The 21,287-nt window shown below is 39.6% G+C and overlaps 1 protein-coding gene across 3 annotated transcripts; it reads left to right on the top strand.

The window, feature by feature from the left end:
* The first annotated feature begins 11,797 nt into the window (after nt 1-11,797).
* On the top strand, nt 11,798-20,770 carry GTF3C6 (general transcription factor IIIC subunit 6). Of its 3 annotated transcripts, none has more exons than XM_067293852.1 (6): nt 11,798-12,135; nt 13,883-13,963; nt 16,822-16,885; nt 17,460-17,504; nt 17,647-17,757; nt 20,144-20,770. In XM_067293852.1, the coding sequence occupies exons 2-6, from the start codon at nt 13,895-13,897 to the stop codon at nt 20,437-20,439; spliced, it is 585 nt and encodes a 194-aa protein (XP_067149953.1). In that variant the 5' UTR covers nt 11,798-12,135; nt 13,883-13,894; the 3' UTR covers nt 20,440-20,770. The 3 variants fall into 3 exon arrangements, with proteins under 3 accessions (XP_067149953.1, XP_067149954.1, XP_067149952.1); XM_067293851.1 differs by lacking the exon at nt 11,798-12,135 and adding an exon at nt 12,598-12,750; XM_067293853.1 differs by lacking the exons at nt 11,798-12,135; nt 13,883-13,963 and adding an exon at nt 12,597-12,750.
* Nucleotides 20,771-21,287: the final 517 nt, after the last annotated feature.

Below are 21,287 nucleotides of genomic sequence, written 5' to 3'. Positions count from 1 at the left end.
TTTGCAAATGCAAGATCATGCCTCTCACCTCCATAGGGAGGATCCTCACATCCTATTGGGATCTGAGGAATGGTTACTTGTGCCATGTAATATGACATGCATCACGCCTTGAAGAGCACACTGAGTTCAGGCATGCTTCTGAGGAACAACACAGCATGAAGAACTACTTCAAGCTGCCATACAATCCAAGACAGACACGTAGGATTTTACTGAGTGGATAAGCATCCTGAAATACAATTAAATCTGACATCATCTGCAACCACCCCAGAGACAGACAACTGTCTGATGAAACTCTTTAAGGGCTGAACAGGCATGAGATGTGACATGTGGGTGCTCATCTTGAAACTTGCACTTCCAGTGAGTCAGTAAAACTGCCTGCAGGAGCTGAAGTCCTTACTGTTTTTATGATCTTATGAACCAGTTATTCAGTATGGAAGCAAGGGTATTCCACTTCAGTTTACATAAGTGGCAACTGAGATGTTAGAAAATATGGCAACATGCAGAGGTTGAATGACATGATCCTGCATAAGTAATGAATGATCCTGACTCGCCAGTGTATTGAGGATTCTTTTGAATTAGACAATCTTAAGGTTACATAAGGTTAGACATACGTGTCCTAGAGGTCAAGAGCTCTGAACTGATCTCCCTCCTTTGAATAGCCAAAATGACACTGACTGAAGTCACCATCCTGAAGATGTAGAGTTTGTAATTCCAGGGAAATTCACCATCCTCCAGCAGTAGAAAATACTCATCATAGCTTCTCTTGCCTCAGTGCTGCACTAGGATTTTTTCCTATAGTTTCTACAACTCTTGAAAACAGTCCCTATAAAAGGATGCAGTTGGGGAATTCCAGAGCGGCAGAAAAGCCAACGAAATCATTTAACATGCACACAGTGACCAGAAGTATCTGCTAATATGGGAAGAAAGGCTGATTAAAACAGCATAGAGGAAGGCCAGAGAGAAAATTATTTGTTGCTTCTAGTCACAAATGCAGGGCTGCTGCCTGCTAAGTCTGAGCTGATTAGAGAAACTGAAGTAACAAGAGATGTTGGCAGTGACCGCTGTTCTTGCTAGAAACGCCAGAACTGGCCATTCTGCAGCTCTTGCCAAACACACAATCCCTTGCCCAGACCAGTCCCAAGCTGGACTGATACCAGCAGAATCTTTGCATCTGGATTGCTCCCAAAATGAAGATGACAGAAGGGTATTTGTAATGCTTGTAATGCTTTGCCTTGCATTTTGTGGGTGCCAGAACACTGATGGCTGGCTGAGCTTAAAGAAACTGAGATGGTGCCACTTACACATCATGATGTGTATTAACACACTGAATATGAGGGAGAGCACGTCTAAGATGCTACTCTGTAGCTCCTACAGTGGGAAAAACTTTTCTGCTTTTAAGCGATAGAGTATGCTTACATACATATATGTGTAGTGGTAGTGCATTATATTATGTAATCATCATTCAAAGATAGAATGACATGGTTTTTGCTCCAGTCACTTTTAAAAATCTGCTCCCTCATAAATGAAATATTTGGGTATCTTAGAATTGGTATCTGGTGTTTTTTTCATCAGGACTTATGTATCTATATACCTTTAAAAGTCTGTCCTATAGTCTGCAACATAAATTTCTATTTGTTAAACAGACGACAAGAAATCTCTTACTTCTTTTCAGGGGCATCCTGAGCCCACGATAGATAATGATAGACCTAAATGCTACGATGTTCAGGTCTGACATTTGGAATGTCATGTTCAATCCTTGGGGGAGGTCAAAGCAGTAATATCTGATCAAAAACAGATCTGGCAGTTTAAACTTAAAGGGCATCTATCTTTTCTCATCTTCCTATAATTCTGTTGCTCAATTACAGTGCAAAGGCCCTGCCAGATAGAGCAGTATGTAACACCAATCTCATTTTTAATATCTCATGTAATGCATGTTCAGGTGAATGTACTTTAGCATCAGTCACAACATTCAAGGAACAATATTTTGTTCAGTATAAACTGCTCAGAATGCAAGAGCTACAATAAAAAAATTATAAGATTAGTTACAAAATAAGGTATTAGAAGCTCACTGACTGGGAAGCTAGTCCAACCACAACACATGCCTATAAATTTAAACAATGCTTATTTTAAAAAATCTTGTTAAAAGATTGCATCTGCAACTCTTATTTTATTTCTTTGAAAAAGTAACAGGTTTTTTTTTTCCTATTCCTACATAAAAATAAAGTGCCAAAGACCAAAACCAAATCTGACAGTGTACTTTAGAAACATCCCACAGTGGCTGAACCAGTTTTAAATGCTCCCTGTACACATTTCCCTCCACATCTCATCCTGAGAAAAGATTTATTCATATTACACTGACACGCATTTTTACTTCTAAGTCAGATACATATCCAAGCATTTTCATTTCTGTGGAGAGAAAAAAAAAAAAGTAAATCACTAAGTTGGAAGACAGAGTTTGCAGAATCTGAACAACACAATGATCTTGTTGAAAAGCTGGGCACATTGTACAAGGCATTATTTATACACAGAAATGCAAACAAAACTCAGTATCAAACCTCCAGATTTTTGCTAGAAAAACATTCAGAATCTGAGAACTGAAGTAGGAAAAGAAACTCCTGAATTAATTACATGTAGGGGATATAATACTATCTCTGTTGCTACTGACTGTAAAGATGATCCTAAGCATAAACAACATGCCTTCAGAATCTCCTAGGGAGCAAATAACAGCTAAAAAGGCCAAGGCCACCACACTTCAATAGTCTAAATTTTTGTTACAGAACTGTACAAAGTATATGAAGTCTATCCACCATTCAGAAATCAGTAAAAGAAGGTATAAAGTCTTCTGTTCTCAGAGCAAATCTCTGCAGCAAGGAAAAATCAAATCAGCAGTAAGCACTGCTGAGATATTTTCAGACAGCTAATAGCTCCCTCCAGAGCTGCCTAGGTCTAATTTGGAATCCGAGCTGACAATTTTATCCCCCTCTCTCAACTGCATGGACTGTGAAAAAGCAGCTATGCTTCCCTGCAAATATAAGTAATAGAGGAAGGTAGGGCCTTTAAGTCTTAACGCTAGTAAACCTTTGTTTTTTAAAAAGATTATTCATCTGGATTTCTAGGAAAAGAAATCTTCAAAATTACTCTTCAAAACAGAATCTGTTCTGGTATCATTTAGAAATCAAAAATGTAAATTCTGAAATATTAAAAATACCATGAGCTTAATGCTAACTAAATGAGGGAATGAAGCTGGTAATTCAGCTTTGACTTTTTTTTTTTTTTTTAATAAAGACAAAAATCTCTACGGAAATACAGAGAAATTCTCTCAAACTTCATCTCCTGACCTGCATTTCTGACTAGCTCACAAATGGATGCAGACAGTCACGTCTTTGCTCTATTCATGCTTTGAGCCAGCTGGATGCAAGACCGGCTTCTTTCCAGAAATCATGGGGCCACATTAGCACAGTTCTGAGCCCAAGCTAACATATCCTGCCTCTCAGCCAGCCTTATTAATTCAGGCTCAGCAACACACGAATCATGGCTACACAGCTGCTACGCTGGTGCTGGCTCCCAGCTGGCTGGTTCAGGGCACAGGCAGAGTGAACACATCACTGTCTGCACCCATCCATGTAGATATACCTTCAAGTGACCCCAGGCATTGTGTGCTGCAACAAAAGCTATTTTTAAGAAGTGGTTCTCCAGATAATTGCACTTTAGTTACATAATACAAACCCTTTTGGAAACGAAGCAACAAAATCTTATACAATATGGTAGTGCTAGTGTTCATGTCAACACAGCCACAACAGTGTGGTACTGGAGCATGTCTATGAACCAGCTTAAAAAAACTGAACAGATCGATTAACTTGCTTTACACTTTTTTCATTATTATTAAAAATGCATATAAAAATGTACATCTTCTCCTGAGATAGGTATCTAATACTCTGTAGAAGCTTCTGCATTACCATCTACTACATGTGACCATGTCATTTCCATTGTCACATCTACAGCATTACTCTGTTCTTAAAACATTTAACACACGGAAAATATTTTAAAAGATCCAGTTGTCATGGTAAAAATTATCATATTGCACTAGTTGCTTCCCAAATGTCTTATCTATCTAATAATTAAGTGAATCAGAAAAGTAACAACTACTGAAAGAATATGGTCAACTACGACAACTTCCTTGCTTCAGCTTTTTGCTTGACTTTTCTAAACAGTATTCCACAAGCAGTGAAAATAAGTCTGGTTTACTACAGATTCAGGCCCTTCTTCCCCATTCACTGCCCACCCATTCTCTTGAAAACAGTGGCCAGGTATGCTGTTAGCGGTTCAGCGCATTGGGCTTGCATCAGATCAGACCACCATAACTCCTAAAAACTGCTTTTCCAATAGCTTTCACAGCCTAGGAGTTATTCACAACAGTACTTTTCTCAGTCTTCCTACACAGAATTCCTAAAGAGCTCAATAACAGCCTTTCTCAGGTACTGATGCCTTAATAAGTAAAAAGCAGTAATTGTAAGCATTCCAGATGTCACGGTATGTTAACTGACAGTGGGATCTTCTGAGGAATTTCCACCTCTCATCCTGTCATCTGCTGTGATTTATCTACTCTGTTATATTCCTCTGTTTCTGTACAAGAGAGAGCTGAGTTAAATAGCAGGAATGAAAAATGAAGCTATTTAACAGAATTTAGGAATAGATACACTGATTCATCGTACAGGTTTAGCTACAGCATTCTGTCCCCAAGAGTGGCCAGAAGTGGACACCTAGGGAAGAGCGCAAATGTATATGGTGTACTCCCAACTGTTCTCAGTTCAGTTGATGTCCTGAGCCTGATACGATTTGTCAATTTAATAATCCCCACTGGATCTCTCCTTCAAGAACTTGTCCAGTCTTCCACTGAGTCCATGTACATTTTTGCCTTTGTGTACTTTGGAAACGAATCCAACAGGTCTTCTACCTGCTACCTATTTGGTTTGTCATTCTGAACCAAAATTTTAAGAACCCAGAAGAGCCACACACTGAACTAGATCAAAGGTCCACCTGGCCAGTACTCTTCTCCCCTAAATCAACCAGTAGCGAACAGCTGGGAAGAGCACAAGAATAGGGCAGGCATACAATGATATTTCACCTTGTAAATCCTCAGTTTCCAGCAGTCTTTGGTTCAGGACTTCCTTAGCCAGAGGATGGCTGAAATTCACCTGCCATTTTATCACCCAATCATTCATGTACAAATCTTCACAACAGACTTGCATTTTTATGAGTCTGAAAACACAGTATAATCATCCAGCTTTCATACCTCACTTACCAACACATTTTTACAAGTAATTTAGGAATATGTTTAACACTACAAATTCCTATGGAATTCCATTAATGACCTCTCTTCATTTTGAATACTGACCATTTATTCCTACCCTTTGTTTCCTACCTTTTAACCATCAGTTAATCCCTAAAAAAACCTTATTTCTTGACAGCTTAGTTTCCATGAGCCAAGAGGCAAAGAGCCATGGTCTGCAGCACTCTGTAATGCATACAGAGCTTCATTTTGGTGCAGTTTTTTGTTTGTTTGTTTAAATACTATTAGAGTGGATTTTAGCTCCTGCAAGAATATCAACTGCAAGTACATTTTGGTCACTATTTCAGAACAGCTCTTCCATAATTACCCTTTGAAGCATATCATGCGCAATGGTGATCAAGGACCAAGTCCAGAGTTAGCTTCTATCTTGCATGTTCCTTCACTAGTCACTCTAAGAAGCTTAAAATTTATGGATTTATGGCACTGAGAATTGTGTCCTAATTGTCTCGTGATTCCAATCAACATGACCTAGTATACTCAGGAGTAGGTAGTCAATCTTTCCTTTTTTGTTTTCTGCTTCTGTCCGATTTTCCTTAGCAGGAGTCATTGACACCATCCAGGTACTACAATCCTAGTAATATGCTTTTCCTATTTAGGAATGGAATTTCACTCCACAGAAATTGTGTATTACTTGTTAATAAAGTTAGTTTTTAAATCTGATTTGAATCAGTATCTTTTATCAGTGCAAAAGTCTGTTTTCACCTTTCCTACATAATTTACACACTGGCATTACAGTGTTTCATTGGTTACCCTCCTTGAATCAAATGTCTAAGATGCACAGTACAGCACTGTCCTGGTTTAAAAACAGATATTCTTATTCTCCTATTCTGGATTTGGTTTTTTGGTGTTTACGGAGAATAGATTTTTAGCAGTTATATAGATGCACACATAAATAACTGACCCGGTCCATCCTTCTGTATGCTATTTAATTGGACTTTATTTGTTCAGATTACTTTTCACTATTTCCTACTTAAATTTTGTCAATCCTGTGCTATCCTTTGAAGATACAGAATGTTTATGATTTCACCCACATAGCACGAACTAAAATTTAAAAAGCAACATTTTAATACCTTGTAATAATATCACAGCAAGAAAAATAAATTCATATAGCATTTACCCTCAGGCTTCACTAATACAATTCTTACTTTTCATACTGGGCTAGAAACACTTTCTGTAGATCAGTGGGCCTATCTACAAAAGCATTGAACTACCAGGAATTCCAAATTGCTGCCAAGTTACACCTCTGTAAAAGCCTGATGAATTAAGAGTCTGATGTTTCTCATGCAGATTGACTAATAAGTATTTTTTGTTTCTTGCCTCAGAAACCACTTTGGCAGCTCTGGAGGTGTGTAAGATATGCTTTTAACAACACTTCACTAACAAGCAAAGCGGTGTTCATGTACAAGGAAAACAAAACACAATTCAATAAAAATATTTCATTTTAATAAAAAATAAACCTAGGGAGCATTGATCAAAATGAGTAAGTAAATAAGAAACATATAACCTTCTGTTTTTACATTATTGTATGTAAAAAAGAAAAAAAAGTATTCAAAGTACATTTTATATTAGCTTGTTTTAAGCATGTATTTTAAGCATGAATACAGATTAAATAAGAGCTTGGCCCTGAAAAATGCTGATTATTCCCACTGGCCTTTGAAGCCAAGGACATTCATCTGCTCTCAGCCCAACAGGCACAAGAATTTATGTCTCTGTATCTCAAACTGATGCCAAATAATCTAAGGTCATGTAAAAGATTCCAAACATTAACATTTCATCAGCAAGTCAAGTCTACAGATAGACATCCTCTTTGATCCAGCTGGATCACAGGTAAACATCATTTATTTGCTATTTGTTATGACCTGTTTCAAAAGATCATTGCCTACTGAGTTTTACAGGGAGGGACTCAGTTTTAGGACTCCATGCAGGACACTGCAGCAGCTCTGAGCTCCACCATGCCGCTTCTCCTCCTTCCCCCATTACTCACAGATGCAAAGACGCATTCCTCTCACACGTGGATACAGCACCAAGTTCCTCTAGGATGCTCCCATTGCTCTTCCCCTTATACACTCCAAGACATGGTGATACCGGCAGAAGACATGATTTCTCATTGAAATAAAGGAGGAGTTGCAAGCTCTGAGCCAGCTGTGTACAGGAGGCAGTGTTCATTGCTTTAACAGCTGTTACCTATTTCCCATGAGGAAAAGGCAACAAGACAAAGTTAGCCAACTAACAGGCCATCACTTGGCTTAAACAATTTAAATGGTGGTTTGAGATAAACTATCAGATTTTGCCTAACATAGGGTACACAGAACTCAAACTCATTACTTAGAACTCCAGGAGCCATGACTTCCTGTTGTCCAGCAATGGCAGCAGCTGGCAGCAGCAGTATCTTCACCTGAAACAGCTGAATCCGAAGGAAGACCCTCACCAATTCTGAACGTACCAGCTTTAGCTCATCAAACCCATCTAGTCCATTACAGCAAAGAACAGAACAGCAGTCAGTGAAATCCACTATCTCAGCTGCTGAACCGGTACGTAGCAGGGATCTTCAAATAAGCTTTTAAGAGGCTAACCAGGGAACAAGTTAATAATCTCTGTCTAGAAGCGAAAACTCTTGTCAGAGGAGGCTAGGATGTACACAGGCTCTCTGGCATCTGTGACAACATTTTGAAAAAGGAGAGCAGGAAAATTTCTCCAAAGAGTTTCTCCTGCTCTTTACTCCTACCTTCCGCTACCTGAGCCCAGCAAGTAGGAGAGAAGATGGGGACTACTCCCCTGTGCTGCTTCTCCCCTTCTCTCATACAGGACAGCACGCCCTGGTAGTATGGCAGAAGTAGTGCTATTTGCCCTCTATGTGCATATAAGGAAGGGGTCCCCCTTCCTCATAAGAAGCCCACACCCTTTCCTCTTCTTTACCTCTGATTCCCTTGCCCTTCCCAGCTCAATTCCCCTCTCACAGCTGAGATGCAAGGGGTGGTAAGACACTCTCATATGCTGCTTCTCAGTTTTCCTTCCTCCCACCATGACAGCCCTCACTCCAAGAGTCTGTAGACTGGCAGAGAGCGGGAAGGCAGATCCCTGGTAACAACAAGCACCCCCACACACCTAAGGCCAGCACAGAGCCAGTTTGGCTCCATGAGATTTGGCAGAGCTGCCAGACAACTGAGCAGAGTACTCAGCGAACATCCAACCCCTTCTACGAACACCTACTATGCTGGATCTGATTCCAGCTGTTAGGAGTAAAGGGAAGATCCAGCAAACTAGTGTAGAATCATGTGTGCCTGACTCTCTCTCCCGAGCCCTCTTATGCCTCCTGCTACCAATGCTCTTACTATGCTGATTCCAAAACAACTGGAGTGAGACCGTGTAGACTAAGAACTAGCGGAACAGAAAAGTCTCCCAAACTTAATTTTTTCCCTCCCTCCTACTGTCCTGCACCTCACTCCATAGCCTTAGTGAACAGCATAAGCACTGTAGAAATAAAGCACCCCCTTTACTTTCTCCTATTTTTCTCTAGCCGTGCTTTTCTAATAGGGTTGCTAGGATTTCCTTATATGATCTTAAAGGAGCTTTTTGAAGAGACAAAGGCACAGACGCAAAGGAATCCAGCAGTTTCTTTTGGTGACACCTATGAACTGGTTTGACCTGCAAATTCCTAACTGAAGAGGCTCAGCAATGCAGCTTTAGGGAAATGCAAATTATCCTCTGTAACACTATCAGCAAATTACTTCTGTCCTGGGGCTGATTTACCTTTTGTAACCCTGACCTCTTATCCCAGGTCTAGGACCAGTCTCTTACAAGCTTTCTTCTGTGTCTCAGTACAGCTCAGAACATTGTGTTATTACATTTAGCCATCTCACGAGGTAACATTTTACTGAGGACTTCCTTCTGATATTCAGAGGTAATCAGGTTTTGTCATGTCATAAATTTTAGTTATACTCCCAGTTTAAAATAAGCCTAGACTACAACACTTTTCCTGAGGCAATTAATTCAGCAAGCACTATAGATGGATAAGACTATATATACACATACATAGATTTTTATCATCTCATTTTTAAACCCCAAATTCTGTGTTTTTCACTTCATAATACAAGAGGTTTTAGACCAGAGGCTCTCACAGTCTAAACAGACAGACAACATTCAAAAAACCTCAACAAAGACTCTATCTTATCCTGTGTTTTTACAAAACATTTAACTTTTTGCATAGACAGCCTAGTGCCAGCATTGCAGAAAGGGTGATTGCCTTCTGCAAGAGGATTGAGAAGGAATTTGAAGCATGAAGATAAAAATCAAAAGAAAATGAAATAATGAGACAAAGTAGAAAGTCCGAATTCATTCATTACATGTTTTAGTGAACTTTATCTGATTTCCTGTAATATAACTTAATTGCTAAATGTTTATTTGCTAAAAAAAAATGTTTATTTGCTAAAACAGGTAGTCCAAGTCTTTAATCTACAAACTCACTTAACCCAACAAAAATTTGCAAACCACAGGGCCCAATCTAAAATATACATGAACATGCTTAAACTGCAAGTACACCCACTGAAGCTAGTGCATACATATTGCATATGTAGATCTCAAGCACTGTCATTTATTTTAAATTCGCCATCTGGCTGTCACTGACATCCTCGAACTGCCCTAATTACCACCTAAACACTTGTCTCTGGCAGCATGAGCACATAAACCTGTTCAAGTACTGACAGGGCTGTTAGCTGAGGCTGAGGTCTCAGAAATCCAAAACCTGGATCCTCAAAGGATGTATTTCCATATTTATCTCATCAGGCAATTCAATCTCCTTGGCAGACTCTGAGGATCCCTACAGCATCATTTTTATCTAACTCTGTAACAGCTTAGTTGTTGAAATACCCTCCCAAGATATGACAGACCGATGCAAACCATTAATGTCCACAGCAAGCCTAACCTGATGAGCTTGAGTCTCTTTGATAATACATTTGCACTCATGCACCAAAAATTTGCAGTCATACAAGAGCACGCTCTGACTCATGATGTCTAGAAGACTGAGATGACCCCAGATATTATCTGACACTTAGGCTGGTATAAAAGGAAACAAATGTACTGGCTCCTTCATCAACAGTTCATGCCAATCTATGAACTACACAGGCTGATCTGGCACACATTTAAGTGTTCTCACAAGTTTTCCGTAGGCTTAGGCAAGTCACTTAACCGCCCATCCTCAGTTCTCCATCCATAAAAAGAGAATGATAGAATTAATGTTACAGAAGTGCTGCTAATTATGACAATTAATTTTTAAATATATATTCAGAACAGAGACTTTATTATACTTTATTCAGGCAGAATTTTATTTAGGGTTGCATAAATTTTATCTAAATACAGGAATATCCAGTGCAAAAATGTAATTGCTAAGTACAATCATTTAATGAATACAAACCAGGAGTTAAGAGTTATTAAAAGGCTGGCTTTACTACACATGTACTCAGATTAAATAGCGTAAGATCAACTAGCTAGTTACCAGCATTTACATACAGCTTTAAAAGTTTTAAGTTCATTAAAAGTTAGAAGCTCATTAAAAACCTGTATGAAAAAATTTTGAACAAGCTCTCTAAATTAAGCCTCATTTCTTAAATTTATCTATCTCCTTCTAGGGGCAGAACATGAAATCAGAAATTCAAAAACCTATTTCTGTTATTTTCTAAAATCCTTAAATACAGCAGCCTACACTAAGTGAATGACACAAACTATTATTTTAAATTATCTGACAAACACTTGGAAAATGTCAAACATCTGTTCCACATTTATCACCCTCTGTAGTCAAAATTCAAGCCTTTGCAATTTCCCTTTTTTCTGCTAAAAGCTAAAGTGCCCAGAACCTTTTTTCTCTACTTAGAGCCAATCCAATTTTATAGGCTGGCTGTTCTTACCACAGTAGCATGCAAGTTCTAAGGAAAGAATAACTAAAACCACAATCCTTAATGAAAAATGAAATAAAGCCTGGCTTACCAAAGAAAGATTTTGCTAAACTAACTTGAAATGCTTAAGATCAGTGATTTTTCTAAGAAAAGCAGCAATGTAGATCACACTTATATGGACACTGTTAAACACCTGATACGGTGCACGCAGACATTTATGTTTATCTTATATAAGATGGAGGTTAAGTAGAGACTGGAAGAAAATCTACAGTGAATTTCTTTGGGACAAGTTTTTATTTATCATTTTAATTAATGATTTTGACACAAAGAGTAGGAAGACACTTTTGGCACAAAATCAGAAACAGCAATAAGGATAGTATATAGGGGGGAAAAAAAAGGGAGGATTACATTACTAGAACCAGTATGAAATTGAGGATTATAGACAGCAAGATCCTGTACTTATAAAGAAATAAATTATCACGTTTTCTCAGAAACCCTTATCTGATGGAAATAAAAAAGGCATGCACATGAACCTGACAAGATAACCAGGAGATATCAGGCAAAGGTCAGGAAGAAAGCAAATACATTCTAACCATGCCCAAAGCAAAACATTTTCAGTTAAAATGCGGAACTGCTCCTGCCACTGAAGAAGGATTCTGCAAGACTTAGCCTGCAAGGGTGCATGCAAGGTTAGCACACAAGAAGGGACATGACTGGAACGAGTGTAGAAAAAGACTACGAGGATGAAGAGGGAGAAAAAGGTTGCTGTTTAGAAGGGTTATTTGCCTTGTTCAACCTGGAAAACGAAGACTGAGCAACGGGGCATGACTGCACGCTGGGAAAGCGCTGCGCCTGCGGAAAGCCTCCGAGGCGGAAAGCACGACCGTCGCCAAGGCGGTGAGCACAGCCGGGCCACACGGGTGGCGAGGAGCGGGCAGGCACAGGGACGCGACGCCCATTTCAGACTCTGGGAGGCGCTTCCCGCCCGGAGGGGGGCTCCTCCATGTCGCCGCTCCTCCTTTCCGCCCCCTCGCCCGCCAAAACCCTGCCGCTGCCCGCCCGCTCTCGCAGTCCTGCACCTCGCCCCCCGCACCCCGGCCCCGGGCTCCTCCATAGCCGAGCTTCACCCCCTTCCCCAGGGCCCCGCACACCGCCACCCGCCGCGGCGCCCCGACCTTCCCTCCCCCCGCCCCGGGTCCTTGCTCATGTCGGACCGTTAACGGTCGCGCAGGCTCCCGCCGTCTGCTGGCGGAGAGGCGGGGCCGGCTCGGCTCGGCTCGGCCCCGCCCTCCCCGCCGCGGCCGTTGGAGCCGTTTCCCGGCCCCGCTGGAGGGAGGGAGGAAGGGAGGGAGAGAGGGGGCATCGGCCGCCCTCTAAGGTGGCGGTGCTGGGCTCACGTGGTGTGCGCTGAGGCCAGGGGGGGAAACGGAGTTTACTGAAGACATGGCGGCGGTAGAGGCGATGGAGGAGGGCGAGAGAACAGAGGAAGAAGAAGAGGAAGAAGAGGTGGAGGTTAGTCGGCGCCGACACCGACACCGACACCCGTAGGCGCCCCCGGGCCGCCCCCTCCCCTCCCCTGGGGCAGCGTTAGGCGAAGGGACGCGGCATGGCCGGTCCTGCCCTTCTCGGGGCGTGTCCCGCGCGTGGGCGGTGGCCGCGGCCCCGCTCCCCCGCCGGGCCGCGCTGCGGGGCTCGCGTTTCTTCCCTTTGCCCGCAGCTTGGAGAAGGGCCGGCGAGACGGGCCGGGCGCATGAGGGGAGCCAGGCACAGGGACCCCCGGGTCTGGTGCTGGAGTTGCGCACAGAGCAAGCGTCTCCCTGAGCCTCGAGTGCCCTCCTGGCCGCTGGGTTTTTCCACCTCCTCAGGGATCATGATTCGGAAGTCGGGTCGTCACGGGTGTTTCACTTAAAGGCTGTTGGAAAGTAGTGCTGTCAGAAAGCATGCGTCCAATTTCAGTTGTGTGCTACCCCTGCAACATCCAAAAACACAGATAACGTTTTGCTAGCCCTTACGTGATGAATCTGGCTGTTACACTTATAATATTATGTTGTGTATTTTCATGGTTACTTAGATGGTGATCTTTGAAAACTTTTCATGTTTTTGGGAAAAAAAGGTTTTCAAGCATCGGTGTGTATGTGCTTTCCTTGCCCAAAATGAAGAGTTACAGAAAGGAATTGACTTCAAGGCAATGTGTTGTAAACAGTTAAAAGTAACCATTAAAAATAACATTTTGCTAAACTTACTTTCTTGCTATGGTATCTTATGTAGGTAAATGTTAAAGCTTTGGAAAATATGTTTTGAAATATGTAACTGATGTAATTCATAAATCATATACCCATACTGGCCCTAGTTCTTCAGGGGTGCAAAATAAACTCCCTTGTAGCTAAGAAGAAAAGGCCATGAAATTCAGGTGTGAAACAGCTGTTTGATGAAGTAGTGGACCACTACATTTCTCTGGGTATTGCAGGTATCATCACTGTCATCTTCTGTAGTCAAAATATAGAGTAAGTCAGATTTGGGAGTCTGACTTATTTTGGGAGTATTTTGAAGATCTGGCTTTTTGAATGCTTCCCCCTCCACCCCCCACCCCCCCATTAGCTCAAATACATAAATCACAGATATATGTTGTAAACTTATTTTGTAGGAGCAGCTGGTCATGGTGGAACTATCAGGAATTATTGATTCAGACTTCTTAGAAAAATGTGAAAACAAATGCAAGATTTTGGTGAGTGATTACAGCACAATAGGAAAGGGGTAAGTCAGTATACATGTGAACAAGGAAGAATTTTAGGAGCTGTTTCCAAATTCCTTGAAGTTGATGAAATTTAGATCAAATCTCTGGTATGGAATTATGTGCCTGTCTTGGCAATAAACTGGCTGCAGATTATTGGGCTATGTCAGAAATGGCATGTGGTCTCTGAATATAGTATTAGGCAAATGTATGCAAAAAAAAATTGTCTGTAAGCTAGAACCATTATTATCTCTGATATTAAGCTCCTAATTTAAAAATGTTAAATTTAACAATTTTTTAAAATTCAAATTTGGTAAGTCCATTTCTTGAAGTAAGTTGGACACTGCTGGCAGACAAAGCCCATATCTTTTTAAATTTTTCTGTATTTACTATGTTTTTTTGCAGATACTGCCTGGCAAGCTGCAATGTTGTGGATATAAATCTGGTCTTAAGCATTTTGTAAACACTTTTGGACATTACGTTGTTTGCTTCGCTACAAAGTTATTGCAAGAATCAGGCTTAGCTATCCTGTGCCTTTTATTTTGAGTTGTTTAGTTAGTTTCTTTGTATGGGACAAATCTATTTGCTAGTCAAAAAAAAAAAAAACTCAGATTGAGAGCTGTGTAGAGAGTACAAGTATAATCAATATGCAAATACTTTGTGAAATTGGACGTTTGATAGGCTGTCAGCTACAAAGATGGAGGAGAGTGTCTCTGAGTATGCCATTAATCAGAATGTATATGAGGTAGTAAAGTCAGTTCCGAAAATCTCAATTGGAGAGACATGATGCTTTTTTAAGGCAGTTTGTTTCCTGAGTGTAACCCAAGTCACTTGAAATGTGTTATGCAGATGATTCTGCAGTAATTGAACTGTTGCATATTTTTGAATAGTGTTAATATGATTCTTTTAAATTTTGTGCCTTGGGATTCTGTTGTAATGTTGCTAGAAAAACTTCTAGGTATTTATACTACATCCTATTCATACCCAAATATGCCTGCTCTCCTCCACGCTAACCAGCCCTTGAGATTTTTCGTCTTGCGTCATGGAAAACTGTTGTTAAAACCCCAGTAAAAGATTCTGTCTTGTGTTACTTTGCTTATCAAATGTTCTGTGATGCTGGTCATAGAAGGGGAAGATGGTCTTCATTTCTGCATAGTCCAAAGTGCAATGCCAATTTAACCAAAGAAATAAACAGTTTTGAATATTAAAAACCTTACTTCTGCATACTTCTAAAATTTTGGGATTTTTGTGAATTTCCTGTAGTAAAAAAATCATGTTCTACGTATTAGCTTAATGCTACTGATACTCTCAACTTCCACAGCAGAAAGAGAATCCCAAGGCTTAAATCTTACTGATCTTAAAAATGCTTCTATTTGTTAAAAATACTAGTGAAAATTGCACAAATTTGTTGTAAACTGTGTAATGCTCTTTGGGTGTTTAGATTTATCACATAGTCCCTCATCTTGAAAACTTTTAGCATATGCTTATGTTCATAACCTGAATAATGTTGATGTTTATAATATACTATTTAAAGACATTTTACCTTAATATATTCTGTTCAGACATACATTTTTAGCAAAATGTAGTTTTTAGATATGTTTATATTAAAATATATAATGAGAACATGACCTGTATATTTGAAAGGGCTCAGTGCCAGCAGAACTCATGAGGCCCTACTGCAGAGAAAGGGAATGAGCTGATAGAAATGCTGCCATGTTGCCCCACTCCCTGTTTAAAAAAAACCTAAATAACAGCAATTTCCAACACTTTCACAATGCAGGTGCACAGTAATGAGAGAAGCTTCTGACACTGGAGTGGATTCTGTAATGCTTTTTGCTGGACTTCTCCTACCCTCTGTCTTTTCCAAAAGTCTCTCAGTTTATGGAACTTGTATTAGGTGGAGCTTAAAAAATAACTTCTTTTTTCATGCAAATAGATATACTTTTTGTTTGTTGATTTACAACTATTAGAACTATTACTATTACAACTATTTTTTTTTTAGAGGCAATAAGAGCTGGTTGCAGTTTGATCTAAACTTCTTCGGTCCTCTGTATACTGATTTTTTTTTTTTCCCTTCTTCCTCCTTTCTCTTCATACTAGAACTTATCTATACCAGTTCAGCATTGCTGGTTTTGTTGTAGTAGTGGAACAGTATCAGTAGGCGCGCTCTTTAAACTTATTATACTTAAAGTAACGTGTGTAATGATGACTGAAAAATCATCATGAAAATAATTTTGTTTTCAGTTTTACAGTAGTGATTCTACAGTAAGATTCGCTAATCCCTTTCTAACAGCTGCTACCACTGCTTAACCAAGCCTCCCATAAAAACAAAGAAAACTTTTCTTTTTCTCCAGATGTTCAAAAGACCTCAGTGTCAATTGTAATGACTAAAGATACTTAGTAATGTTCCTAAAATGTAATAAAAGTATTAATTTGATTGTTTCCGTTCCTCTTCTTTCAGGGGTCTGCTGGCTACCTGTAAAATCATAGCCTTCGCAAAACTTTCATCTGCTTGTATAAATCTTGTTTTAGAAATGTCGTTTACTTCATATGAAGCTGACAGTTTGAGGAAAATTTTACAATCTGGAATAGCTTATTTTTCTCTAGTACCAAAAGAAACTTTTTATTTTTCATTAACAGTGTGATGGAATACTTACTTTGCTGTTGTTAACTTATGTTGCATTTTGGGGCCTTTTTTTTTTTCCCTTCACTGTACTCATCTTTTCAAGGAATTGATGTATGATGATTTAATCTGGATTCTGTTGTATCTATCTTCTCTGGTCCAATATCAAGAAGCTTGCCTTGACTGATAGAGACCTGACATATGTGCAATTTTGTCTCCCCTTTTGTAGGGAATAGAGACAGAGAGGCCCATTTTACAAGTGGACAGATATGTCTTTGCTGGAGAATATGAAGGTAGGAAAAATGACATGGATGTTATCTCTCCTTTTTCACATGACCAAAATAACTTTCTTAACATTAGTTAATTTCACTGCAATTGGAGAACTCTGGGCTTTGAAATGCTGAACTTCAGGCAATGTTTGTGTAACACCATGTAGAGCAGCACCAGTCTGGGTTCAGTGCTAAATTAGCCGTCTGTCCACATTACTTACTGGCAAGGATGCCTGAAAGCTGGCTCTGGGCTGTACCAGCTGGTATTTCTGAGGGAAAAATGTGGGACATAGTAAGTGCTTACTCCAGGGCATTACTGTGACCTGTGTAAGCAGGATTGACATATTCTGCATTCTATAGCTCTCCCATTTGCCTTGTGGTGGTAAAATTGGGAAGAAAATGATCTGGAATACTTCCTTGTAGGGACTTGCAGACAATGACCCTGATAATCCTGTTTCTGAGTTGGTAAGGTAGCTACCAAATGCTGGCTCTTCAGAAAGGACCAGAAATTCGAATATTCCCATAAGTACCCAGTGAATGCAGTACCTATATCTGATAGAAATTAGTCTCTAAGACTCTCTTACTTTGTTTTCCATAGATACCTTGGGAACCTGTCTGGTTTTTGAAGAAAATGCAGAACATGGTAATTAACATAATTTGATCTCCTGTTTGTTGTGGTAGCCTGTGAGGTTCAAAATCAATTATCATCTTGTTTCAGTTGGTGTTGGAATTCACTATAATGATTAGACTTTGGGAATTGTTTTTTCCTCCTTTCTTCATTGTAGATGCAGAAGGCAACCAAAAGCTACAGTTGAAATACAAGTGTCATACAATGAAGAAATTGAATATGACACGGACACTTTTGACAGAGAAGAAGGAAGGCGAAGAGAATGTCGGTTAGTGCCTCCCTTCTTACATAGAGACATTGATATGCATGGGAACATAATCCATTGATAGATTATGCTAGGAGTGTTCAAGTGTGTGAGTCAAGAGTGTGCAGAAAATTAGAAGGTGAACTGTCTTCTTTGGGGAACAAATGTACACCTAAAAAAACAAACAAGCAAGCAAAAAGGCATCTCAGATCCAGTCTAGAGCTTCCTCCTGCCTGCTAGTGGCCTGGCAGTGCCTGGTAGCTGAAAGTGGCTAGCAGGAGGTGCCTACAGAAGAGTGTAAGAACAGGACAAACATATACTGATACTCCCTGGTTTATTTTTCTGTCGTCTAAAAGTTTTGGGACCGGTTCTGAAGTTAGAGGTGATATCTTTGTGTGTAATTGTTCTTCATTGATTTTTACTTCCATTAATTTGCCTAATGGCTTTTTGAGTCTATGTAATTGTTTAAAATCTGTAATATCCTTGGTAAGAAGTTCCACGTTTTATATACTATAACTGAATTGTTCTTACTGAATTAAAGGTAACTGTAATTGAGTTTAACTTACTTGCAAAGATATACCTGTCAGACCATATATTTTGATTTTTGTTCTGTAGGCAGAACTCAGTGCTTGTACATTTGCTTTATTTCCATGGTATTTCTTTAAATAGAAGTCAGTACTTTTCCATATTCAGATACAAAGTATCCCACTACATACAGTAATATTCTTTTATCAATGTCCTATTGCTTTTGGTTGCTTCTTTCTCTCAAGTCAGTGGTACTGCTTCATATTTTAAGAATATGTAGCCATTTTACATTAAACGAGGGTGTACTCAGATGGAATTTGCTCATATAAGATAAAATGTGAAATGTCATCTAGAACTGTAATCGCAAGTCAGCATCTTATCAATACCATGCACCATTTTTCCTCTCCGTATAATTAAGTATTAGACTAGATTAGATAGTATAACAAAAAATATTAATTTTAAAGTGTAATAGACTAGAAAATGGGCTGCTTAATATAAAGGCCAATTCTTTTTCCAGGGAGCAATGATACTTGCTCAAAAACAGTTTTTCTGTCACTTGACAGAAACTTAATACTGTGCGTACGGAGTAACCAGAGCATCTGGTGACTTGACAATATGTACCTCCTAAAGATCTGTTTAAATGGACAGGGGAATTCCAGTTCCATTTGGAGTCTGTTGGATACATGTTCTAAGAGCTTGATATGCTTGAGTTCAGGAGATGGCACAAATTCTTACAGTATCTCTGATGTCATTCCCTATCCCATTACCAGATGTACTAAGATTTAGGTGAACAAATATTGTATTCTTTTCACTGCATCTTCTCAGCATTTTGAATGATACATAAGTTATTTTGAGAGTTTTCCAGGATAGTGTCTGACACCTAAATACAATAGAACTGTCATACTGGATCAGACCGAAGGTATTTTAACCCTGTATTGTGTTTCTGACTATGGCCAGTAGTAGATGCTTGCAGGGAAAGGTATAAGGAGGAAGGCATATACATAAGTGATTCTTTTGTTTGGATATCCTTCCAGTGTTCAGCAGTCAGCAGTTCATGAATATTCTGAGCAAGAGTTTTCATCTGGACAACTATGTCTATAGTCCATAAAGGCTCTATCCTCTTCATTTGTCCATTCACTTTTTGAATCTGTTTATACTTTTGACTTCCATCACTTTTTATGGCAGTTAGCTTTCAAATCACAGTTCTATCATATGGAAAAAAAGTCAGGGGTTCTTGATTGATTTGATTTTTTTGTGGGGGGAGGGGTTGTCTTTTCCCATGTAGAGCTAACTTCTCTTTTCTAGTTTTACTGCATGGGTTGAGCAGGACACAGTACTCGTGACATGAGTATAGCATGTTTTATATCTCAGGATAATGATGTTACTGCTTTTCATTACTTTCCTAATAGATCCTTAACATTTTTATCTCCCTTGTGACTGCTCTTTAGGCACTGAGCTATTGACTTCAGGGAACCACAAACAGTGACTCCAGTATCTTTTTTTCTTGAATGACAGCAAATAGAAACCTGTTGCTGTGTAATATAGAGTAGAGTTGATTTGGCCTATGCATATTGTTGTTAATCTATCAACAGGGAAGTTTCTCTGCCATTTTAAACTGATCTTTCCTAATCAAATATCTTTCTGTGACTCCTAGCCCTATTTTTCAAGGAAAATGAATAGTGTCAACCCCATGGTGAGCCATTTGATGCCTGAGCACAAAAATTAGTATTGGACTTAATTCTTGAAAGACTGCTTTCCAGCTTAAGTGCTTCTTTTCTTTAAATTTTGGTCTGGCTCAGCCTTAAGGAACAGTGAACTTAAGAAAAATTTGCTGTTAACTCTACCTGCTTTTGTCACTAATATCTATTTTTCTTCTTTGTGTCAGATGGTGTGGAGTGGTTACAGATCAAGGACAGAGATTTCTCCTACAGCAGGCCTAATATGATTTGTAGCTTTCTGCATGAAAAGGAAGATTCTGAGGAGTCGGCTCAGGCCCAGGACAAATTGACTGAAGAGTCAGAGGGAGAGGTGAGCGACAGAGGAAATTCTGACATGAATTGTGATGTGGAGAAGGAGCACAGCTTGGAAATGGATGCCTCTGTTCCTCTGCCTGACAGCCCTGCTTCTGGAACAGAGGATTTTCCTTCTAGAAGTGTTGCCTTAGATGATGGCCCACCATGATGTCAGCTCTGATACTTTCAAGATTTCTTTGTGGAGTTAATGGACCAATTTTAAAGGTCTTGACCTGATTTCCAATTTGTCTGAGCAATTGGTAGTGGAAAAACTGACTTTGTATTCTTGCACATTGTCCTTATGTCTGGATCATGGTGGTTTTTTTTTAACGTATCTGTTTTTTAAAAATGCAAATTGGAAATATATGTATCTCTACCTCAGAACTGAAGAGGAGGAAGCAGTTGCATAATAAGGAACTACCTTGGGAAAAACTTTGTATTGTACAATCTGGGACATCTTGTAATGGGCCGGGGGAATAAAGTTCCGACGCTTTCAGGTATAGTTTCACCTGGTGTCATATTAGTCACATACTATGTCTGTTCTTGCACCACATTTATTGAAAGAAAAATTCAAATAAGTCTAACTTTTTAATTATCTGTTTGGTAAGATTGTTACTCATCAAATCAGATGACTTAGTTTGGGTTTTCTGTAGCATCTTTCTTCCCCTTCCTTGACTGTTTGATCTTAGAATCATTTAGGTGGGAAGGGACCTCAGGCAGTCTCTAGGTCTGCTTCTTGCTCAGAGCAAGGTCAACACTGAATTCAGACCAGGTTGCTCAGGGCTTTGTCCAGTTGGATCTGTCAGCAACTGAAATCTGCATCTTAATGACGCATATGTCCCTCTTCTCCTCCCCTCCCCCTGCCCACCTCCCTGTTTTCTATTTACTATAATGTGTGAAAGTCTCGCTTTTTTCCTCAATAATTTCCTGGCTCTGATCTCCTCTAGCTTTTTGTTTGTTTGGTTAGTTTTGTTTTGTTTTTATGCCTAAGGTCCTGTAACTATGGATCAGTGGTTT

Source organism: Apteryx mantelli, chromosome 3 (assembly GCF_036417845.1).
Source record: "Apteryx mantelli isolate bAptMan1 chromosome 3, bAptMan1.hap1, whole genome shotgun sequence".
In the NCBI taxonomy this organism is placed as follows: domain Eukaryota; kingdom Metazoa; phylum Chordata; class Aves; order Apterygiformes; family Apterygidae; genus Apteryx; species Apteryx mantelli.
Note: the sequence above shows the minus strand (reverse complement) of the source record. Positions and strands in the feature narration are given on the sequence as shown.